A 25,733-nucleotide genomic window follows, 5' to 3' on the forward strand; every position below is an offset into this window, starting at 1 on the left:
CTTGCAATTTGCTGTCACTATTTGCCGTTGTTTCCAAACTTGGGGGTATATTATCAAGGGGTTTATCTCCTCTTTTTTGGCTTTAAAAGCCAAGAAAGCGGAGATAAAATTATCTCCCTATTACCAAGCTGTCGCTAACACCAGTTAGTGACAGCTAATAGGAGATAGCGACCATCTTGGGCCCCGCTTTGCATGTCAGTGATATTTATCACTAATGACATGCAAAGTGGGCGTGCCAAGATGTTAGCGACTGGAAACAGTCGCTAACATCGCTATCTCCTATTACCAACTTTTGGAGATATTCGCGCTAAGCGCGAATATCTCCAAAAGCTAACACCTGCCCTGAGCAGTTCTTCACCATGTTATCCAATGGGAGGTGGATAACATGGCTAAGAGCATTTGCTCGATAATGCATGAATATCGCTGACTTTTCAGCGATATTCATGCATTGCGGCCGTTTTTTATCGCATTTGCGATAAACCTTGCTAATAGCAAGGTTTATCTGCGATAAAAATCGCCGATGTGCGGCGATAATTTTTGTCTCTAAACAAGTTAGAGACAAAAATTATCGCTAGTTGTTGGTAATATACCCCTTGGTTGCATCCACCTTTAGCATTATCACTCTGTATGATGTATGGCTTTAGGTTGCATAGTAGGCAGTACCTCTTTTCACAGCCTTTCCAGTAGGTTCTTGACAAATGATGTGTAGACTTCTCAGTGTATCTTTCATTAACTACAAATGCGATACACAGGCTGGAGTTGTGCTTTGACACCACGTACGTCAAGTGTCGATTCAGCACTTCGACTGAGGCACACATGGCACGCATGAGTAGTTTGCTGAATCATGGCAAACTCTCCGGAAGAGCACTGTTGATCTTCTGGTTACTTATCCCCATCATGTTGCCAATTGAAGCATCCACACAAAGTTTAGTATAATATGTTTTATTCTTCTGTGTTTAACAGGGAACTTAACATTCTAAACCTGTGTTCACTTCACTTTGCTCTAACTCTTATGTCACAGTTCTACAGAGTCCATCAGGAGCAAAAAAGGGTTCCGTCATTGCTAACTCACACAATACTTCAACAGCCACAGGGAAGACTCTATACATTCAATCACCCCCTCTTTGCACAGATTAATCAACAATTAATTCAGACTTTGTCTCACCCTTAACAGCAACCTCTTATCCTTGTGCTTCACAGGAATGCAGTCCTGCAGTTCCTACAGTCAGATAACATGTTAAAAATCTTTCAACATTCCTTAATTGTCTGCAAAAGCTTTTTTGTGTTTTTCCAAACACAACTGAATATTATCGATTCCCATTTCAGATTCACATTCGCTTATGCTTAAAACTTGGCCTGTGCACCCCGGCTTGGGAATAATTCATAAACATGCCTATTGGCCTATAATGCCTGCTCCACAGTGCAAAACATAAATGTTCCCTTGCACCTCTCGACCTTTAAAATGTATGACACTTTCAACAAATCCTACCAAATCAATTTTAAATCCATATATATAGGAATGACACCAGGTGGCAACAACACATCCCTAAAATTGTTCTCCCCAAAGGTATGTTTTGAAAAATTGTAATTTTGGAACCAGAGACTGTTAGCAAAGTTAATAGCACACACCCCCAATTTTGAATTCTTCTACATGGCCATCAGATTTGGGCGCATTATCTGCCACACACAACAATTTATTGTTGTTCATATCATTGGACATTTTCAGGTCACCCCATCACACTTGAATATTTCCACACAATCTATGGAATTGGACATATTATCTTTCTGTATCGTTATGAATAACAGTAATGGTTGATAACAATGTTTTAACTTATTTATTTATTTGAACGGCAAGTGTTTTTCTTGATGGTGTTATGTTTACTTGTAAAAGTGTCATTAATATTATGTGGTTGTTTGTAATGTGTTATTTACCCCATGAAATATTGCTGTGCTTTGATGGTTTTAAATTTTTAACTGAATAAAGCAAACATTTGACATTTTTGAATAACAGTAAACTGTTTAAATCATCAGTTAATTTTTGGTCACTTTCTTCACTATCCAGATTCACACTGCTTTTCCTAGCATTCATACGACAGACCCTTGCAAAATGACCAATGGCCCTGCACTTATTACATTCCTTGCCAACTGCAGGACAGTGTTTGGAAGAAACTATGTGAAATTTAGATCCACATTGATTGCAATTATTGCCAGAATTGGAGGTTCTTATTTTGGCTCCTGTTTTTTTTATAGTGGTTTTGTTTCCCTTAATAAACAAAACTAAGTGATCCATCTTGTTGAGTTCTCTGACAGATTCTTTTGAATCCTGAATACCATTCGTTATATCTATAGCTTCATCCAATGTCGGGTTTCTGCTAGTAAGAAGTCTTTCCTGTATCTTTTTGTTGTGACACCAAGCTACTAATTGGTCTCTGATTAAAAGGTCTGTAAAGTTTGCAAATTCGCATTTGACTGCAAATGCACGCAATGAGGATACATGCATGTTGATAGATACAGAAGCTGATTGCTCTCTCTAAAAAATGGTGTCGTCTCACAACCAAGTTTGGGGGTTTGAAAAATGCTTTTCCAACCTTTTCACTGCATCCTCATACTCATCCAGATCATCATCATCTTCTTCCGGCACATATACAAGAAGGTGAGCAAAAATCTCCTGACCTTCAAGACCCAGGGAGTGTTCAAGTAACCACCTTTTCCTTTTAGGTTTTAACTTGAACCCATCAATGGCTCCAAGAAAAGCATTGAAAGCCCTAAACCATTCTTTCCAGGCAACGGTTGGCCCCCCAGTAGACTGTAAGAATGGTGGTGGAGGGTTAATGACTTGCATGTTCAAGACAACAGAGTCACAACATGCCGTAAGAGCCAAGAGTCACTTGAATTACCAGCATGAGTATAAATATACCCAGCTTATTGAAGGTTTAAAAAAACACTTTTTCAAAGTAAAATTTGTTTTGCCTAACTTAATTAGGACACATTTGGAAAAGTAGGATGGACACCATTGCTCAATTTGTAAATGCCTGATCTTGTTGTAATATATCCAAGGTGGCCACCATCGCGCAATAACAAATGCCTGACCTTGTTGTGTGACATGTCAGACAAGATGGCCAACATATTCAAACAATAGCATGAGCGGTGGGTGCTTTAACTAAGGAGATAGCAGGTCGAACGACAATTATCTTTGTGTGCACCTGGGACAAATAGGGAAGGTAAAGTGATGGTACCTACAGTGGATCAAGTTTTGTGCTCACAAAAAGATCAGGTGTGCCTGAGCAATAAACCTTTGAAACACTCCAGGAGGGGCGGTAACATTGGCATCACCAAACTCAACAACATTGATGCCAACCCTCCCGCCTGTTGCAAAATCCAAAAGAAAGTCCGTGAACAGTATAACCACAACCACAGCCACAACCACAGATAAGATCTTCCCAGGCCCTCTAAATTTTCAGGGGGCGATTGATCACTACAATGATAAAGACATGGATAACCTTTCCTGAAAATCGTTCTGGGACAAACTGGCAGTTATTATAAACAAGCTATTATTGGCACTCAAAAATGATATAGCTAAATTGGAGGGGGGATTGGAAACCATTATCACCCACTGTAACTACTTACCCAGTATACCTAGTATACAGCCCCTGGGGATAAGGAGGTACAACCCAAAAATACTAAGATGCTCAATGATAATACATCTGCAAGGATTGGTAATCAATCTGGCAAAATTTCAGTCCCCAAGCAGATCCAGCCAAACTTTAGGGCCAATCAAATGATAGGGCCCAATAATATGATCCCTACCCATACTCCTACAGTAACCCTAAACCATGTAGCCCAAATAGATAACTATACAACCAATAGACCTAATCAACCTTACAATCACTCCCAAGAGGTAGCAACCATTAAACTTACTCCAGCATGCTGCCCATACGTGGCTGTTTGGTAAATATTCCCCCTTTGAAAACCGATATCAGAGAGTCCACAGAAGACCTAAAGAATAAAGTGGTTCATTGGCTTAGCACTAAATGCTTATTTTCATCAGCTAATGCAAACCAAATGTTATTCACATGAAGAGTGAGGTGGGTTGGCCCAAAAACGAAAAGTTTTGAGGGGGACTGCTTTATTTCAAAATCAGAGTATAGCTAGTGATATCCAGGCAAAAGTAGCACTATTACCTCCGGTTGGTCAGAATGTGACTCTATTACCATTGGGGATTTTCTACTGGCATTTAAAAAGTCCTAATCACCCCTGTGCTAATCTCCAAAATGTACAGGCAGAAAAGCTACCCTATTCTCATTCCCATGATTTCCTCCGTCAAATAGATATCAAGCACTGAGTACCATGGAAGACAATGATTGACTCAGTTACAAAGAAGATGGTGTAGAGGATACTGGGATGTCCTGTAGAGAGGATGTATCCAAGGCACAGGAGCTTAATTTGTCTCTTAATGGTACTTATTGCAGTCCTGTAATGTGATATCTAAGCCTGACAATACATAGTAACTGTGATGATTATCTCAACCGCAGTATAGCAGCAACTGTAGACACAACCAGGAATCCACCGAATAGACCAGGGGATGGAAAGTTTAGGTTCATCACATGGAATTTGTACGGGCTCATGAATAAAATAGGGAACCCCAACTTGAATGATTTTATATCTGAATACAATATAAAATGCATGCAAGAAACATGGTGCATGAAACCTGTATTATTATTATTTGAAAGTTTTATAGAGCGCGAACAAGATCCTGGCAGATATCAGAGCGCTATACAAACAATAAATGTTACTTTATACATCAAATAAGAGCCATTCCACACAAGTGAATAAAGCATGTAGTAAAAACAACATAGCTAGATTTAACAACAAGAATTGTCTTGTGGTTGGGAGCGTGTATGCATCTCGTATCAGGGTTTCAGCAAACCCTACTCATGTGTATTTGGCCATGAGGATGGCTTTAACTTCCTTTTTAAAAGAGGTAGTGGACGGGTTGAGTCTGGTTTCTGGGGTAAGGCGTTCCAAATTCTAGGTGCCATCCCCGATATCGTCAATTTCTGTGCCAGGTAACTGGGTGTCTTTTGATGCATGGCTCTGTGCGTCATGCACGCAATTTTCAGCTGAATTCTCGCCTCTAGGGGTAGCCAGTTCAGGGATTGAAGGTCCGGGGAGATGTGGGAGCTACGTTTAGATCCAGTTATGAGTCTTGCTGCGGCGTTGATTGAAGCTCTCAGAGATGCAGTTGATGCCTTGGGTAGACCACAGAGAGAGACACATCCGTATTCTACTCTGGGTATAACTAGAGCTTGTACTGCCTGCTTGAAGTCATTGTGTGGTAGGAAGGGTTTCAGTTTCCTCAGTGTGTTTATCTGGAAGCTGGCTCCCTTTGTAGCACTACTGATATGTTTTTGAATGTTGAGATTACTGTCTAACGTTATTCGTAGTGACTTTGCTGAGTCCACAATGATAGGTTGGACGTTGAACGACGTAATATGTTTGATCCAGTCTTGTATTTTCGGGATTTGAGCCGGTGGAGCTATTAAGAGGAATTCAGTCTTTAGGGCATTCAGTTTAAGATGATTTTCTGCCAGCCAAGTTTGGATATTCCTAAGAGCTGTATTAAGTAGTTTGATGTCCTCTAGGGTGTGTTTCTTGAGGTATAGTTGTGTGTCATCTGCGTACATGTGATATTGCATGTTAGAGGTTTGTAAAATTTCAGTGAGGGGTTCCAGGAAGAGATTAAACAGTGTTGGGGATAGTGTGGACCCTTGCGGTACACCCAGGGATACTGGAGCGGGCTTGGACAGGGTGGTATTGACTTTGAATTGTTGTGTCCGATTTTGGAGAAATGTAGTGAACCAGCATAGCACTTCCCCAGATAGACCCATTCTGTGTTTCAGTAGGTCCAGCAGGTTCTCAGGCTTGACCGTATCAAAGGCAGAGGAGAGGTCAAGTCGGATGAGTAGACAGGATCTATTTTGGTCAAGTATTTGCAGCGCATCGTCAATGATGTGTGTCATGGCTGATTCTGTGCTATGGCCAGCACGGAAACCTGATTGGTGTTTGTTGAGAAGGTCAAAGTGATCAATATGTTTCGATAGCTGTAGATGTACACATTTTTACAGCAACTTGGCTAAGGTAGGGATATTGGAGATAGGGTGATAGTTGTTAAGGTCCGTGGGATCTGCCGTTGGCTTCTTTAGAATGGGTGCAACCTGGCCTACTTTGAGGGAGTCTGCGATGCATCCTTCTTGAAGTGCGCAGTTTATGATCTTGGACCAGAGAGGGAGAAGCAGTTGAGTAAGGTCAGTCGACTGCGTTTGCCGGGAGCGGGTCAGAGAAGTGGTTGGCAGGGTTCAATGCGCTGAGAATTTTGCCTAAGGCGTCTTCGGAGTAGGAGGTAAATGATGACCAGTCTGCATTATTTTTTGGGTTGGACTTTGCAGAGGGTTGGTCTGGAGTTGTTCTGGGAGCAGGCAAGGTTAGTGTATTCGGTCTCGCTTATAAGGTAAGATCCTTTAGGAGGTCGTTCTTGATCGTGTCGGTCTTCAAGGTGAAGTAGGTGGAGAATTCTTCACAGTTTGGCTGCGAGCCTTCTCTATCTTGTAGGTGATAAGGTGCCTCCTTAGATTGGGTTTTGTTCAGTTCAAAGAGTTTTTTGGGCCGATTTCTTGCCTGGTCAAGTTGAAGGCTGAAAAAGTCAGCTTTGGCGCGCTTCATCTTCCGGAAATATGCGTTTCTCTTTGTCCTGAGGGTCTTGAGGCGGTTGGCAGAAGGTAATGCTCTCCAGGCCCATTCTGAAGTTCTGAGTGAGCGCCTATCCTCGTTGAGTATACCGTTGTACCAAGGGTTAGAATCTTTCAAAGAAACTCTTTTTAGTTGCAGAGGTGCAACCTCATCTATTATTGATGTCATGGTCGAGAGGTAGTTGTTGGTGAGATCGTGACCTGTGGAAGATCCTGCGATAGGTAATAGAAGGTTGGAACAGGAAGAAGGAAAGGTGTTGGGCTTGAGATTTTTTAAGTCTCTTTTCCACACTTTAGGTCTTGTGGATGGAGCTGAGGTCAATTTCCTTAATGATGAAGGTGATGATGTGATGGTCTGACCAATCGCAGGAAAAAATTGACTATAGCTGAATGGAGCTTGTTTTAGAGATTAATAAGTCCAGAATCGATCCTTTGCCGTGTGTTGGGGTGTCGCAGAATTGCGTTAGGTCTAGGTCAGCAAGGAAATTCTTAAGACTGTTCACTGCTGTATCCTTAGGATCAGCCCAATGGAGATTGAAGTCTCCGAGGAATATTTGGGTATTTTGTCGCCCCGTGTATGATGATAATAGGTCCATGAAGTGTTCGGTGAAGGCGAGGTTCTCACCTGGGGGGTGATAGATGATGTGCAGAGAGCAGACAGGTTTGCCCTTGCTAGTGATGTTAAGGCACATGTATTCGCATGACTGGAATAATGGGGAGATGGCTCTGTTTACAGAGATGTTAGTACGATGTATGCACGCTATGCCTCCCCCCGACTTATCAGCTCGAGCTCTGTCTAGCTTGATGATGTTGTAATTAGGTGGTACTAAAAAATCAATGAGAGGCGTGGAGGATTCCTTTAGCCAAGTTTCCGTTAGCATTATCAGGTCTGGCTCATGTGTGAGGATGAGGTCAGCTATGTCCGCAGCATGTCTAGCGGCCGATCTGCAGTTTAGGAGCATACATTTGAGTTTGGGCGTACTGATGGTTGGAGAGGGTTCCTGAGGGATAGTGATTCTTCTAAGGTTGTTGTTTGTAATGCCTCTAGTGTTTGGTTTAGTGGTCCTATGGGGGTTGGGGGGGATAGTAGGTATCACCGATGATGTGGGAGTGGTAGGCTTCATGGGGGCGGGGTCGTATGAGCTCACCAGGGAGAGTAAATCGCTCTCTGGGAGCAGATTGGTGCTTCTAATTGGTCGAGATGAATTGTTGTAGGAGGGTACTGAGGACCAGTTGGGACAATAAGGATTCAGGTTAGTGGTGGTTTGATTTCTGGGCCAGCTCATTTTGGAGTGTCTAGTTGCTCTAATACCCCATGGTTGTTTCGCTAAGCGATCGTTGAGTGCTTGGAGTTCTTCTTTGATTTGGTTCAAAGCTAATACAATCTCATCAAGTGTGGGGTTTTGTACAGGTGGGCGTGTAATATGTGGCTGTATTGTGGGTGTGAATTTGGATGCATGGAATGGGGTCTGGCCTGGCGTAAAGTTTGTAGTGTGTGTGTGTGTGTGTGGAGTTTGTAGTATGTGTGAGTGTGGATGAGAGGGGTGCTGCTGGTGATGATGTGCGTGTTGGGTGGGCTGTAGGGGTGGTTACGGTTTGGGAATGTGTCTGTGTTGAGGGTCTGGATGTAGGGGCTGTAGCCTGGCTTGGTGTGTGGTCCGGGCCCACTGCGTGCAGGGCAGGCAGGGGTGTTGCAGGTATGGGAGTGTGTGTTGGGTGGGCTGTGGGGGAGGATGGCAGGACTGATGGTGAGGGTAGCGTTGTGGATGATGGTGGGTGGGCTGTGGGAGTGGCTGTCTGGAGTGTGGGGGAGGATAGGTGGGCTGCTGGAGAGGGAGGAGTTGTGGCTGATGGTGAGTAGGTTGTGGGAGTGGTTGGTTGGGATGTGGGTTTAGGAAGTATGCTCGGGGACCTGGTGACAGCATCGGGCCATGCGTCCTCTGTGTCGTCTAGGTAGGGTGTTTTACCGTGGTCTGACCGCTGAAGTAAGGGTGGTGGTCTCGCGTGGGGGTGGTGGTTACTATGGGTGAAAGTGTTTGGGAAGGTTGCAGAGGCATGAGTGTTAGTGAGGGAGGAGAGGGGGTTATCCAGAGGGGCATCTGTTGAAGTGGTGGTTAAGTGGTGATCGGTGTTTGCAGAGGGTGCGTAGGTGGCTTCGGATGTGTTGGGTTGGGTGTTCGGAGTGGTGTAAAGACGTGTGTTGGCAGGTAATGGTCGGAGTGAAGTGGCGTTGTTGTCGGTATGGATTGGACGTGTGGTATGATGAGTATGGGTGGCCTGAGTGCCCGTATGGGGTTTAGACACTTGCTCTTCGATGATTGGGAAGATGTTGTCTAAGATGCTTAGATTACGATCTGTAGATTGCATGAGGATGGTTCCATTATTATAGATGGTGATGGTTGCAGTCGCTTGGAAAAGTTGGGAGGGGGCGATGTAAATAACCAGAGTATTTTCCTGGTGGCAGAGAGTGTAAATAGGGTTAGAAATGCTTCGTATGGAAAATGATATCATTAGTTGTGTGTCCGTTGTGTATTGAAAAATAAGGGTCTGCTATGGGTGTTTCAGGATGATGTTTTATAAGATTGTGTTTAAAGCATTTGGCTGCGCTTTTAGAGAGTTTGGGGGGTAGGTGATAGTGTAAGTGTGTGTGCCTGTGAGCTCCATCATGAGTACCGATTAGATAGTGCAGGTTTCTGTAAGCAGTCTGTATTATATTGTGTGGGGAGTGGCTCTGGGGGAGGTGTTAATCTGGTTGCGGGGGAGGTATTAATCTGGGAGTGTGGGAGGGATGAGGGGGATCCGGCCTGAAGAGGTGAGTGGATATGATGTAGGACTCGAGGTACAGTGGTGAATGTGGGGGGACCGGCCTAAGATGGTGAGTGGATATGAGGTAGGGCGTGAGGTGTTGTGGTGGTGGGTATAAAGGTAGAATAATAGAGTGTGGAGTGAAGGAGTATAAGGTTTATTGGCAAAAAGAGTGATAACCGATCTGCAGGGTGAGAAAATAATGTAGGCAAGAGGGATCAGCAGGGCGACAGATAGTGGGGGTGGCTATAAGGGGAGTGGAATAGAATGTGGAGTGAAGGAGTATAAGGTCTATTGGCAAAAAGAGTGATAACCGATCTGCAGGGCGAGAAAATAATGTAGGCAAGAGGGATCAGCAGGGCGACAGATAGTGGGGGTGGCAATGAGGGGGTGCTAATCTGGGTGAGGGGGAGGTATTAATCTGGGAGTGTGAGAGGGGTGTGGGCGATCCGGCTTACGTGGGTGAGTAGATATGAGGTAGGGCGTGAGGTATAGTGGTAGTGGGTATAAAGGTAAAATATTGGGATATCAAGTAATGAAGTAAGAGGTCTGTTAGCAAAATGATAGTTAACAGTTCTGCCGGGCGAAAGTTAGTGTAGGCAAAAAGGATCCGCAGGCCGACAGATAGTGAGATAAAATCATGGGTGTTAAGGCCTATTGGTTAGGTGTTAGCGGCGTTATGTGGACATTCTGAACTGTTCTGTCTGGATAGTATGATCGGCTGACGCAGGGTGCGAATTATGTCATTGTGGCGGTGCTTTTCCAATATGACCGCCTCATTTGTATCAAGCCTCCTATTCAGCAGTAAAGTCCTATTTCTTTTTCCATTGCTTGAGGGCTGCTGGTTGTAGTCTTGTTTTTCTTTTTATTTCTCATCACTTGCCCTATTTCAGTTGCAATTAAGCACTTGGCCTATTTCCATTGCAGTGGTTGATGTTTGGCTTGGGATGGTGGCGGACTGTGTGCAACTTTGTTTACCCAAGGAGGGGGGTGTGCCTCTCAGCCTCGTTGTTTTGCTCTTTTTTTCACCCACCATCCCTGTCAGCCATTTTGATTGTGCCATTGCAGTAGGCTAAAAGTACCGGAGATCGGTAAACTCCAAATGTAAAATGGGCGCGATGCTGGTGTGTGAGTTGTGATCAGTAAACTGCCATTACAGCCATTCTCAGCTAGATGACCTTTGACGGCGCCCTGTATGGGGCGCCTTCCCTTCCTAGACCGACCTGAGCAGCACGCGTTGCCCCCGCTCGCTGTTGTCTAGTTTTGGTGTGTGCTCTCGGAGCTGATCCAAATCGGGCGGGGGGCGGGGCTTCCCGGCAGTGTCCAAAGGACATCGCCTGATCTGTTCCTAAAATACTCCTACGGTCGCTGTCCCTCACTGTGCATCAACGCCCTTGCGCCAGCGTCAGCACATGCGGGGATCAGGGTAGATGCGAGCGATGCGAAGCACTCGAAGCGGGGGCAGCTCCCAGCGTCTTTGTAGCTGCTGGTCTCTTTAGCTCTTAGGCGTGCGGCTTTAGGGAGATTTCGGGACGGCTGGTCCAGCCTCCACCGCTCCGTCGTCCCTCATGCGCTAGGATCGAGGGTGGTCGCACTCCATCCACCCTGGGGGTCAGGCAAGCGTCTGTGCGTGTATCTCCCGCGGGTCGCCTACCTTCACTGCCGTGCTTAGATCCCTCCGGTCAGACTGCCAGGCGTGGGGAGCGGAGATCTGCAGGTTCCATGGATATCCCGGTGAGTGTCTCCGGCAAAGTTTCGAAATTCTCCTGTTACCCTTGTCACTTCATCCCGTTTCAGTCCTAGTGCAGTTCCGTACAGTTCGCTGCCAGCACTAATAGGGATTTTCCGATTAAAGTATCCCAAGCACCCGGAGCTCTTCCACAGAGCTCCTACCAGTCAGTATATGTCAAAGGGTTTACCTCATACTTTTTACAAGCAACAGTATCACACGCAGGGCAGGCAAAAGAAGGGCTGTTGACCCTTATTTCAAACAAAATCTGAGTAAATGTCAAAATTATTTTAAACCCAGATCCTTACTTCCAATTACTGTGGCTGAAGAAAAAGGGGGAGAAATATTTGGTTATAATAAATTATTATAACAATGTTTTAGATCCAACATGTATTACGGTGGCAACAGCACTTTATTATTGTTTGGAATCCTTTTTCAGATATATATATATACAAATTATATTTTATTATGGGCAGGAGATTTTAATATCCAGGCATGTGCTCTATCTGATACACGGACATGTGGTTGTATTAAACTGGATGGGAAATTACCATTTCTGCCACAATGAGTATGGCGAAACCTTGAACTTCATTATTTTCAAATAAGATCAACAGCTTTTGAGGTGTGATTGTGGTACTAATGGAGTGTTAGTCCCAACATTTATTGTCAAGAATTCAACCTCCATTACTGACCACGTATTAATCTCTGCGTCAGCAAATGCGATGTGCGGCACACCCATCACAGTATTGGCGACCCTAAGTGAACATAGTCTGATTTCATTGGCATTTTATTTTTAGGACAGGAGACACGAATCATTAGAGTAAATAACATTACCACAAGTAGGCCAAATGGTGCAAGTATCAAATGGGAAGACGTTGACCCCCACCATTATGTTACAATAAATAGTTGAGAAAACCATAGGGAAATTAATTATTGCTTCCAGGAGGCTTTGTACCTAATCTGTTAATAAAAAAGTGTAATCATATTACTAGCTCCATTAAACTACTCCTGACCTACCATGCTATCAGAGCAGAGAATAACACAAGAGGATGGTTTGACACTACCTGCACAAAGCACTTCAGTCTTTCAAACATGCCTTGAGTAGTCCCCCACAGAATATTTTGGCCATTAAGACCCTGCATATCCAATACAAACAGGCTTGTGTCACAAGGATAAAAACACTCCAGAGTAAAGCATAGGATAATCCTTCACTTGCAGAAGAGAATAAGAACACTAAGCTATTCTGGGATACAGTGAATGCTCCATTTCTAAAAATAATTGACATTCCTTAGTTTAGCTATTTTAGATCCTGTGATAGCTGGGATGCACATTTCTCTGATATCTTTAGATAGAACACCGAGGATGCAGCAAGGCATACATGGAGGCTGGAAGGGTAATAGAGAAAGCCAAAGTTCGAAATTACCCTTGAGGAAATCAAGCTGGCCATTCAAACTAGTGCAGGTGGACAGGCTCCTGGACCAGACGGGGTAACAGTTGATATATTTAAATCTGGCGCTAACCTCTGGGGGGCCCTATCTTGACTAGGGTTTTTAATGTAGTATCAACGAAAAGTACTCCAGCCTCCAGGGAAACATTGATGATACTACCTATATATAAAAAGGGGGCTAAAGCAAACCCTAAAAATTATCGGCCAGTTTCACTTTTAAACGCCTCAATGAAGGTAATGAGCAAAGTACTACTGCTAAGGTTGGAGGAATGGGCACGTGAACACTCGATTCTGATTACGGTACAGTATGGTTTCAGGAAGCAGCTGGAGACTGTTGAGCAATGCATTAATCTTGAGCTCCTAATTGAAAAATATACTAGGGCAAAGATGGGCACTTTATATCTATTTTTTGCAAACCTGAGTAGTACTTTTGACCTGGTCGACCATAATTTATTATGGACATGGCTGATTTCCCTAGGTGCACCCAGAACAATTGTGGGGTTTCTCCCGTGCCTTTATGTGCAGCAAATACCATAGTCCATAATGATGTTGACTTGCAGTTTTAAGGGGACCTCCTTTTGGTGAGACCCCTGTTATTATGGATTTTGCTTTGGGCCAAGGAAGAAACTAGCTTACTAGAACCATTATCCTTGACGGTCTAGGCCAAGATAAAGCCCTAAATATATCTTGGCTATCCTGTAATAACTCTCTTCTTGGCAAACTGTTTATTTGTGTATCTGGTCCGACATTACCCAGTGTACATCACTTACCAAGAATAGGATTAAAAATACATTTTTCCAAACAAGGCTGGATAAACGTGAGCTAGGTGATGGAAAATGATTGTTTGTAATATTCTTTGTCCAAAGTCCTTGGATAAGAAGGAGGAGGATAATCCCAACCTGGTATATGTAACTATTATGCAGCACCATTTTGTGCTGACAAGGCTGAGATGTGGTATTGGGCATCATCTAGTTGTCTTTCCTCACATGAGGTCCTGCCCCTGTGATATTACCCCCTGCCCCTGTGATGCCCATAGCAAACAAAGCACTCTGCACTTTTTATTGTTCTGTAAACTGTACCAGAATTTGAGGCCCCGCTACTTGAAGCGTATGTTTGTTATCTAGAATATTACAACCCATAAAGCTGCAATGAATTACTTGGTGACATTAGGTGACCCTTATGTGTGTAACATGTTGCCCTTTTTATATTAAATGCTATGAAAATAAGGAAAGCATATCACAATAGCTAATGGATTGAGTACCATACATTTTTTATTGTTCGTCAATATACCTGACTTTTTAACTTTATTTAAATGATTGAACATTGCCTAGATTTCTAGATTAATTGTATACACAATTTTTATGGACTGTTTTTGATTGTACCTATTTTATACAATATTGTCGTAACAGAATTGGGGCTGCATATTTTACTGTGTTTTACGTACTAAATATTTGGATGATGAATTGCTTTTTATTTGGTGTGCCAGGTCTCGCCTTTCTAGGTCGCAGTTCCAGCATCGGTCGTGTTATTTCAGGCCCAATGGCCGCCATGCGGGCTGGGGTCCAGTAGAGTTTGTGCAGTAGTCAGAATTTTGTCGGGCCAGTGTCACTGCACAAAAGTCGAGAAATATTGGAACAAAGTCTTCTCTTTTATACACAACATTCTAGGGTGCTCCCTTAAAAAGGAGCTCTCCACCCTCACTACCGCATTCATAACAGCAGATTTACATTCACAACAAGACAGAGATCTGTTAGACCTCTTACTAACACCGGCAACAAAAATAGTCCTCACCAACTGGAAGGACATCTCTAAGGCCACATTTAAAGGCTGGCTGAACTGGGTGACGTTCTTAAGAGGGGCAGATAGCACAACACTTCACTACACTCCATGGAGAAAACCCAACAGAGGACTATGGTCCGCGCTAGACAGATTCTTGAACCCATTCGACCCACCGTGAGAGAGAGCAACAACCACGAGTTATATGTACATGACTCCCCTACCCGAGCAGGCAGCCCCACACCCCATCCCACCCAGCTTTATCCCGCAGTCAACCAACACACACCACAGATCAGCATAGACGATAGGGGCCGACCACAACGCACAAGCCAACCCAACTACCAACGCTTAAAAGGCACCCACCAACGTTTAAAGACTCAGGCTATATGTTCTATGTTACATGTTAAATGTGGCACAAGGTCAAACACAGGGAAGCCTAACCTTTGTAGCCCAGGCTATCTGATGGTGAACTCAGATAACCACAGTGGTAATACTTTATTGTTCATGGTTATTTAAAACCTTTACAATGTTAATAAAACAAAGAAGCACCAATTTATAAAATGTGTGTCTGAATTGAACGAGTTAAAAACTAAGACTAAAATTCTGTACATAAGACAAGTAAACAGGAATACTGAATAAGAAAATCGACAACACAAATGGAAGGGGCTTATAAACTTATTAAAAATGATCAAGTGTGAGAGTCAAGGAGTCAATGTAGGAATTGGACTTCCGGGGTACCATTAGGATCTTCCTTTGGGCTGTTTAATGTATTGCTCGTTTTAGTTGGTTCCTTCAACATTTTATAACGGGCCTCGGCTGTTTCGAGAAATTTTACCATTCGACAACTCAATTGGATGTTATCCCCTTTAAAGCAGGCCAGAACTGCTTGTCTGCAGGTCCGTATCTTGTGGAAGTTGAAAAGCGGGCGCAGGAAGACTCGTCGTTCGTGAGTGAGCTCGGAACAGGTGGTGATCAGGTGGACTATGTTTTGCTTTCCGTTGCCACAAAGTCGACATCTTGTAGGTGACGATGGCCGTAACCATGGAGGCAGGTGGGCCGCTGAAGGCAGCAGCCCCAGGCGAAATTTCAGAAATGTCTCTTTTATTTTTTGGGTGAAACCAATCTGCAAATAGGTTTGGGGCAAAGGCGCGGTGTATGATTGAACTGGAAGCCAACCGTGAGCCCGCTCGATTAGGGCGGCTTTGTCCTGCAGTACTGATTCCTTCCGGACTGTCTTGTTGACCATGAAATGAATGAAATGAAAACAGATTTATAACGTGCAGAACTCAGCCCGATGGGCATCAAGGCGCCTAACCAAAATATTTGCAAGTCCAGGGAGCTAGTTATTGGTAAGCTTTCTTGAAGTACCATGTTTTAAGGGCCTTTTTAAAGAGGGGAAGTGAGGATAAAGATTTGAGCTCCAGGGGAAGTGCGTTCCAGAGACGAGGGGCGACTGTAGAGAAAGCTCTTCCTCCCCATCTGGTCTTCTTAGTCCGAGGAATTACCAAGAGATGCTGTTGTGATGAGCGTAGACTTCTGCTAGGAACATATCCAGAAAGAAGTGATCCCAACCCATCAGAAGTTCCTGCTTTCAAAGCCCTGAGCGCTAGACAGATGATTTTGAAAGAGATACGATGCTCTACAGGGAGCCAGTGAAGACTCTTTCTGGCCAAAGTAGCAGAGGAAGAGCGGAGAATGTCTAGTACAAATCTTGCTGCCGCATTTTGTACTATTTGGAGACGCTGGATCAGTCCCTTATTGACCTCTGCATACAGTGAGTTGCAATAGTCTAGTCTAGAACCAACCAACGCAACCACTGTCTGTTTCCTAGCTTCCGGGGAGAGGTAATGCACTATTCTTCGAAGAATTTTAATAACTCCCCAGCAGGTGGCCACCATTCTATTATCCTGATGGGTCATTGCCAGTGAGGTATCAAAGATGACCCCAAGCTTTCTAGCTGAGTGTGAGGGGACAGGGCAAGTTCCCAAGGATGGCGGCCACCATTCATTTGACCATACATCCTGGTCCTTTCCAAAGATTAGCACCTTGGTCTTATCACCGTTCAGCCTCAAGGAGTTGAGTACCATCCAGTCAGCGACTGACTGCATACAGCTCCTGAAGCTGGACGCTGAGGTGCTAACCGAATGGGCCAGCGACACCATGATTTGAGTGTCGTCTGCATACGACACTACTTCCATTCCCTGCGCTTTTACTAATCTCGCTAGGGGGGCCACGTATATGTTAAATAGGGTCGGACTTAAGGCCGACCCCTGTGGAACCCCACATTGTAGAGATTTAGCAGGGGAGAGGTATTCTCCTAATTTGACCCTCTGTTCTCTATGATCTAAAAATGAGGACAGAAGGCTCAACGCTGGCCGCTCTACTCCCATCTCCCGCAGCCGAGATGTTAAGATCGAGGGAGATAGGGTGTCGAATGCTGCAGTCAGATCAAGTAGGACTAGCAGCGTTGTCTGTCCCTGGTCCACTTTCATTCTGATGTTGTCTGTTACAATAGTGAGTGCGGACTCTGTGCTGTGGAATTTCCTGAACCCATGCTGGGTCTGATCTAGAAACCCAGATGAGTCCAGGAAGGCAGACAAGTGCGAATTCAGATGGGCCTCAAGTATCTTAGCGGGGGCAGGAAGTAAGGAGATGGGCCTGAAGTTCTTCAGGATTGTAGGGTCAAGGGAAGGCTTTTTAAGAAGTGGCTTGACAATCGCTTTCTTCCAAACTGAGGGAAAAACCCCCTGTGATAGGGCACCATTCATTATCTCCAGTAGAGGAGGGAGTAGTGTGTCCCTACAATCCTTTAGCACTTTGAGGGGACAGGGGTCCAAAGATGAGGAGGATTTGGTCCTGTTCAGCAGAGAGTTAAGGTTGTCCAATGTGATCGGTGGAAAGTTGGAGAGAGTCTTAGTGGGATCTTTGGACCAGGCTTCTAGATTTGTAAGGGCCTGGATCGTGTTGAGCTCAAGTGATTTTTGCTGTGTTTCCAAATTAACGGAGATCTCATCGATTTTAGCATAGAAAAAGGTTGAGATCTTATCACAGAGCTCCTGTGATCCTATCACTGGGTCTGGGATTTGTAGTGAGCAGAGGGAATCTACTACCTTAAACAACTCCTTTGATGAGGTTAGAGAGGTTGTAATCTCAGAGAAGAATTCTTGTTTTGTTTTAATGACCGTAGTCTTATATTCCGCTAGCGATCGTTTATAGGTCTCTCTATCCATGGTATCCCATGTTTTCCTCCACTTTCTTTCCTGCCTCCTACATCCCTGTCTCATCAACCTAAGTGTTTCAGTGAACCAGGGGGCGGAGGGTCTACGCCTTGCTGAATATCGGCGGGTAACTGGTGCTAGGGCATCTACTGCTCCAGCAATAGAGTTGACAAGTTTTTGTGCTGCCTGCTCAGCATCTAAAGGCAGGGAGATGGAGCTAATGAGAGGGGCCAGGGCGTCATTAGTGATGTTTTTGTAATTCCTTTTGCCCTCTCCCTGAGCCTGTCCCTTCTTCGGAGTATCTACATGAGAAAGGGTCAATTCTATTGGCACTGCCAGGTGGTCTGTCCAGACCAGCGGTTCGGGGTACCCGTCTTAACCCTAGGGTCGTTGGAGAATATGCCATCCAGCGTGTGGCCTGCCCGGTGGGTTGAACCTTTCACCAGTTGAGCAAAGCCACAAGCTTCAAGGGGCTGGACCAAGGACAAAGTGTCTTTAGAAGTGAGGTCATTTAGGTGAAAATTTAGGTCCCCTAAAATAGTAAAGTGGGGTCTGCCAGCATATGGCTCCATGAATCTGAGCAGGTCACTGCTAAAGTTTGATCTAGGCCCAGGGGGCCTGTAAATAAGAAGGCCTACGAAGGAGGCTGAAGGAGATGAGGAGATGAAGTAGTGCAGTACCTGGACGGGGTCAAATGGTGTCGACAGAGCATTAATACGGCAGGTAAGTTGAGACTGATAGAGAATCGCCAGTCCTCCACCCCTACGCTTAGCTCTGTCAAATCTGTTCAGTGCATAACCTTCTGGGATTGCCATTAAAAGGTCATGACCTGAAGTCTCCGTGGCCCAGGTTTCCGTGACAAAGACCCATGCAGGTTTTCTGGATGTCACAAAGTCATGGAAAGCTACATTGTTTTTAATTATGGACCGAACATTGATCAGGTATCCTTTCTCTAAACGAGAACTTTTAGACAGGGGGCAGATATTTTGAGAGGGATAGGTAGTCAAGGGAGTGTTATCCGAGTTCCGGGTGTTCAGAGGGACCATGAGCTGTAGTTCCTCTGGTGTAAGCCTATGTTAGCGTGTGGCGTCCCTAGATTTCATATCCAACATTTCCTGCAAAGTATAAGCGAATACTATCTGAGGAGATAGCTCGGGGGTCCTAGAGCGCAGCCCGCCCTGCAGCCCGTCCTCAGCGCGGACGGGCGCAAACGGTCTTGCCTTTGGCGCGCCGTCGGTGCACCCGCTGCGCGGACGGGGTGTCCTATTGTTTTTATCCATCTTGAATGGAGGGGGGGAGGGTGGGAGGGGGGAACAACTCGACCGGCAGCCTTACCCAACTCAAGATGGCGGCCAAAATCGATCGAGGAACTGCTTTCTAGTGCCTACCAACAGCAGCGCTGTGCCAGGGAAGCTTAGAGCAGCCTCGGAGCGACGCTAATCTTCTCGTTCCGAGGTGTAGCAGGTAATTTAAAAATTGCAGTCTAAAATATTTACAAGTTTTTAAAATCGCGTTATTATAGATCAATAACGAGTTACCAGTAAATAAAGAGGATAGTAAAGAACCCCCGGCTTCCGCCTCAGGGGAAAAGTAATCAATGAGCGCGAGGTGCTAGTCACGCCCTTAAGTAGTCTGGGAGGGCGGGAGGGGGAAACAACTCGACCGGCAGCCTTACCCAACTCAAGATGGCGGCCAAAATCGATCGAGGAACTGCTTTCTAGTGCCTACCAACAGCAGCGCTGTGCCAGGGAAGCTTAGAGCAGCCTCGGAGCGACGCTAATCTCGTTCCGAGGTGTAGCAGGTAATTTAAAAATTGCAGTCTAAAATATTTACAAGTTTTTAAAATCGCGTTATTATAGATCAATAACGAGTTACCAGTAAATAAAGAGGATAGTAAAGAACCCCCGGCTTCCGCCTCAGGGGAGAAGTAATCAATGAGCGCGAGGTGCTAGTCACGCCCTTAAGTAGTCTGGGAGGGCGGGAGGGGGGAACAACTCGACCGGCAGCCTTACCCAACTCAAGATGGCGGCCAAAACCGATCGAGGAACTGCTTTCTAGTGCCTACCAACAGCAGCGCTGTGCCAGGGAAGCTTAGAGCAGCCTCGGAGCGACGCTAATCTCGTTCCGAGGTGTAGCAGGTAATTTAAAAATTGCAGTCTAAAATATTTACAAGTTTTTAAAATCGCGTTATTATAGATCAATAACGAGTTACCAGTAAATAAAGAGGATAGTAAAGAACCCCCGGCTTCCGCCTCAGGGGAGAAGTAGGGGAGACCACCTTTTTAAAGACTGCTGCGGAGACTGGGAGTAACCAAAGTTCCTGTACTCCTAGATCCTCAATGGCTCCCTCCAAATACCTCCTTGCTGGACAAGTTGGTTTGTTTTGAAGCTAGGCTATCAATAACATTCCCTGTACAGCCAGAGACCCATGCATTTCTGTATTGTAATGTATTATATGTTTGTTAAAAAAAACCAATAAAAATCTTTTTTTTTTAAAAGAATTGTTTTTTATTTATTGTTTGTATTTATACATTTGTATGTGTTTTTTCTATGCAGTTTTATGGTTGTAACTTTTCCTCAACCGAATATAGTTTATGAACGAATGATTATCACACCTGGAAGATCGTTTCCTAGAACATAGGGTCCTTCAGAAAAGAAAATGACAAATAATTTTTGACATTCTTAGAAATCATGGTTTTGTTGCATTCCAAGAAACATGGGCTGTAAATGATGTTAACAATAGTAGTCAATAGCAATGAAGAAAAGTACGTCGGGTAGAGCAAGTGATGGCTCATTTCTAAAAAAAAAGAATCTCCGGTAACAGTAAAAACAAAATAAATAGGCAGATCATCTGATTGCAGAGTGATATCACTACGACCTCAGAAAGCAAAAAAAACAGAATCAACTTCAAAGCATGTAATAATAATATACTTGGTTTATCGCATCGCAAAGATATCAAAATGTGTCTTGACAAGCAGTACAAAAATATTTATGAAAATAAGGGCAGCTTTTTCTATTGGATGGGGAACTTTAATCCCAAAATTGTTGACCCTAAAAACATTCCCGGAAAATTGTAAAGAATATCAAGTGGAATGTACCACCACCACAACTACTTACTGCAAATGCTAACACAAGAAATATAAAACTACATATGAAGAGTCTGAATGAAAGGTTTAAGGCAGACCAAAGTACATGAGGGTTCATGGAAGTCACCACTTTTTATTTAACTGGATATTTATAGGTAGAGAATACTTCATATTGTTTGACTTTCTAAATCGACCAATGTGATCACTATACTCACAAATTGTGTTCTCACTTCAAGTGAAGAATCATTGATAATGACAAAAGAAGTGAAGTTAAGAGAGAGAGGAAATGGGTGATTAGAGAGACAAGATTTGAGGACATGACTAACAAACATATTGTTATAATAATACACAATGCACAGCATGAATTGGAGATCCCTAAACATAAAGGGGCTAATGACGATGTCGGGCGGATTTAAGTCCGCCGAACACTGTCTCGATCCTGAGACCGCCCGACCAACATATAGTCGGATGTCCCGACTGCCTAATTAGGACATGACTGAACACTCTTAGTTCGCATTCCTACATTTCCATGTAAGAGCAGCATTACAGCCATAACCCAGCCATAATACATTGAAAAGAGAGGAGCTGTTCATCTATGCACCCCAGGTGCGGGGATCAACAGGGGGGCACCATAGGTACCCCCTCAGCCAGAAAACGGAAGCCTCACACCCAAGGGGGCCCTGCTGGGGTCCCCATACATGCTTTCCGACATGGTTTGCATGTTGCACAGGCCAGCATGGAAACCATGCCAGAACTCATGCATCGTAATCCCAAGAGCGGAAAGGCCCGCCCTTTGGGATTATGAGCCAGTTCCGACTAGCTGACGGCTCCAGACGGAATGACCGGACAGTTTTGTAAACCGAGGGGCTGATTACGATGCAGCCCCGAAGGCTCAGACCATCGTCCAGAGCCTTTTGCGAGCTGCATCATAAATGGCCCCAAAGTTGAAGCCACCAACAAATTACTAAATGATAACAAATCGATGTAGCTCAAATTGATATAATTCCAACAACAGCGATAGAATGTGGCATTACAAGGTGTGCTAGAAAACTGATTAAATATTTAACTCATGTGAAGAGGAGTTTGCCTTTTGTTGAAGCTTCTGGGATAGTTGCTTTTTGACTGTGGTTGTAGTGTAGTGGAGAAAGGTGTCATCCTGTGACTAGGTCTTTTTCATTTTTGTTTCTGATACCCGATGAATTCTTTGTCACCTGTAAAATTTTAGCAGAGCTAGTTTGATGGGTTGCACGATCAGTGGGAAGGTCCGTTCCATGCTGCTTTTCAAAGTTAAGATCAGGCAGTTGAGGAGTTTCTCGACAGTTGTTGCAAGTAGTGTGGTTGATTAAGTGAGGAGGCCTTGTTTAATGGAGGCATGGGGATATTTTGAAGGAGCAGAATTGTTATTATTTAGGTTTTTGTAGGGTTGACGCCTTTGAATAGTCAAAGCGTGATGGAAGGAAACCATTCGAGGTAGATTCTCTGTCCAGTCCACTGGTATCAAGTATGACAGGTGAAAGATATAGGTATGAGGACTAGATAGCAAAGATGGATATTGATCTGAGTCACGTGATGTTTTGTGAGAGATTTGAGTAAGTTATTTTTTTTAGAGATTTGAGTAGGTTAGGAATGTTTACTTCAAGTAGTTCATTGTACTGTCACTTTGAAGGTTGAAGCCTCTAATGTTGGAAATCCTTATGGGTATGGGAAATAACGTTGGCAATTTCATCAAAATCATTTTTGTTTGAATTTTGGGGGATGGCGGTGTGGTTGTGGGGATCCGTGATAGAGATTGGCTGGTGATAAGTAATTGGGGCTATACCTTCTATTTGTATTTCTTCTACTTTACTTTACAGATTTACACTTTGGGGCACATAGAGCTATGATTTTCAGAGAATCAGATGTTTTCCTATAAATTGACGAATTAGAAACCAGACCTCAAAGTTTCAAAGTCAGCTCCTTGGGGGCATTAATATGTCCTGACATCATCTATTTCTAGCAGTCATTTATCAATCAATATGTGCTTTGAAGGCAAAATTAGAATTTTACTACAACGTATAAGCTATTATATAACTGACCTATATGATAACTGTGAAATTACATTTTTTTTATCTGCTTATTTTCATTTGAAGATTCTGGCTGCTAATGCAGAGAAAATCTCAGAGTGAAACTCCAAGGCAAAATAAGGAATTACAGAGGAATCATACCCAGAATTACTGCTACCCTTCGCAAGTCTATATTTCCATAGGTTTTTAAGTGTTTAACTTGGAATCCTTGTTATTCCCAACCTTTTCCTCCACGAGTTAACCGACAGGCCCCTGGTATCAATTACTCCCGGAATGTAAAATTAATACATCCCCACAGCGGGGCACTTTTAACCAGACCCCAAGTCTTTTATTTTACGTAATTTGCGGCCTAATTCCTTAACTGATTTTCTTGCAATAATATTTTTGGAGAAAGTAGTCTATGAATGTCAGTGAAATACATTCAAGTGACTGAATAGCTTGTTTTCTATTGCATTTGGAACATGCATTAATATTCACAAATTTCTCAGAAATCTCAGAAATGTACTCTAATTAAGAGGTATTATTAAAGAATCTATTGCCATTCATTGCTTATTTATAATATTCAGTGTTTTCTCTGCTTGTAGGAAAATGGAACCCATTAAGCAAATGTGACCTGCCTTTTCATGTTACAATTAACAACTCTGCAGCAGAAAGGCAGACATCATGGAGGGTTTAATTGAACAGAACAATGTGCTAATGCACAACAAAATCACTGAAGCTGGAAAAAGGAACGGCCTAATCAACACCAGGAACTTAATGGCAGAAAATAGGGATGGGCTGGTCTCGGTTTATCCCACTCCACAGTACCAGAGCCATATTGTTGGGAGTATTTCAGCTCAGACCTGCAGGGACGGCAGCACGAACGACCCCGTGCAGCAGCTACTTGACCCAAACATGCTTCAGCAGACTGTGGAGTCCCACTATCGGCCCAACATCATCCTCTACTCTGAGAACATGCTTCGGTCGTGGGGTGAGAATGTCAGCTCAGAGTGTTGTGAAACCACTTTCATTGAAGACAGGTCTCCCACCAAAGACAGTTTGGAATATCCGGATGGCAAGTTCATCGATCTATCCGCCGATGACATCAAAATCCACACACTTTCATATGACGTGGAAGAAGAAGATGATTTCCAAGAACTAGAGGTTGGTTTTCGTCTTAGAGCTAATTGATTGTATCTTGCTTATGATTTGGTGTGGCACAACCCTGGATCTGATGTATTAACAGACTTTTATATTTGCTAATCCTGCATTGCACACTTTAAGGCTTCTCAGGGGTGAGAAACCAAAATGCAAGTTATCAACTGTGTAATTGCAATGTTGAGGCTGTGAGACTTTGTGTCTCACAGTCTCTGCATTGCAATTTCACGAGACTCTCATAGAAAAAGGGGCATTCAGGGCCTTTCCCCCTTCCTTGTACTTTGCTAAGAAATGTATCAATAGTATGTAACCACTCTGGCTATCACAGATCTTTAAAGGTTTACTGGCTTCCCTTATCAATCAGTAATCATTTGCACTGTCGAAGCTGTCCTTGAGTGACAGGTGAGTCGTTGACCGCTGTTGTAATCAGGGGAACTAGGGCTGGATTGGGGATTCAAAAGCAGCCCTTGCAAAAGTGCTCAGACAGGGCCACACTTCCTTCAGTTACTCTCTCTATCATCCATCCATCCACCCATCCCCTCTCTCTCCTCACCTTTTCCTCTCTGATCTCTTGCTTTCTCTCCATCCCATTCTCCCCCTCCCCTTCTCTTTCTCTCTCTCCCTTGAAGCCCCCTCTGCTTGTGGCAGTTAATATTGAGGAGCTGGGGAAAGTGATAAGGGCACCAGCAGTGGCTCTAGGCCTTTAAAACCTTTCCTTAGTGTCTACAGCCCATCATTGAAATGGTTGATGGAATAAAAGCCAAGTATGGCCCTGGGAGGATGCAGCAGTCCTATAGACTGCTGCTTCTCCCCCACCCCCCCAAACCCACAAAGTCAATTAACAATAGCTCCAATTTTGTTTATTGCTACCTCTTGCAGGGATAAGAGTGGCAAGGCTAGCAGGTTGAAAATGCAGAGATGGGCGCCTGCTATACCCCCATTTCTATATTCATAGCTGATCACAAGGACTCACAGAAGGAATTTTGCTTCTTGAATATTGATGAGGCATTATTTCAGCAGATCATTTTAACAAGTACTGATTCATCCCCAATACATGGAAAGGGATGGAAATAATCGCACATCTTTAAAAAAGGGGGACCAAGGAAACCCTGTCAACTATTGTACAATTAGTCTCTTAGATGCCCTACAAGAAGTCTTTGCTAGACAATTGTTAAGCAAGCCTAATGATTGGATTGAAGGCCTAGAGATTTTGTCTCCATACCAAGCAGGGTTTAGGCCAAAAGTTAGCACTATCGGCCAAGTTTTAAGGCTGTTGATTATCCTCTGAAAGTATACTAGACTCAAAGAGGGATGCATATATTTAGCATTCATTGAGTGCATTTAACCAATAGATAGATAGATTGGTAGGGGAGTGAGGCAAGGGTGCATTCTGGACCCTACCCTCTTCTCCCTATATGTCAACAATGTAGTGGACGCTCATTTACAAGGGAATATAAATGCACCTAAATTGGATAGGACCAAGATGCCCGCACTTTTATTTGTGGACAATACCCTTCTAATTTCCCAGACCCTTCAGCAGCTCCTGATCACTTTTAATGCTTTATGCCTATCTAAGGGCCTTGAGATTAAAATCTTGAAAACTAAATTTATAACTGTCAAACCGCATAAAAAATGTAAGCAAGCCATGTCCCTGGCATATAAAAAATTAGGTTGAGTCTCCAGGTTTGAGTATCAAGGTATAATGCTTGATAGATAATAGTCATGG

At 43.9% G+C, this 25,733-nt stretch overlaps 1 protein-coding gene across 1 annotated transcript in view; it reads left to right on the forward strand.

Moving 5' to 3' along the window:
- Positions 1 to 25,733, forward strand: part of SYNDIG1 (synapse differentiation inducing 1) — a 778,298-nt gene that overhangs the window by 333,296 nt on the left and 419,269 nt on the right. Inside the window, exon 2 of the mRNA XM_078649065.1 lies at positions 23,455 to 24,013. Within this exon, the coding sequence (XP_078505191.1) occupies positions 23,534 to 24,013 (480 nt within the window). The 5' untranslated portion in view covers positions 23,455 to 23,533. The remainder of the gene's footprint in view (positions 1 to 23,454; positions 24,014 to 25,733) is intronic.

The sequence above is a fragment of the Lissotriton helveticus genome, chromosome 6 (genome assembly GCF_964261635.1).
Source record: "Lissotriton helveticus chromosome 6, aLisHel1.1, whole genome shotgun sequence".
In the NCBI taxonomy this organism is placed as follows: domain Eukaryota; kingdom Metazoa; phylum Chordata; class Amphibia; order Caudata; family Salamandridae; genus Lissotriton; species Lissotriton helveticus.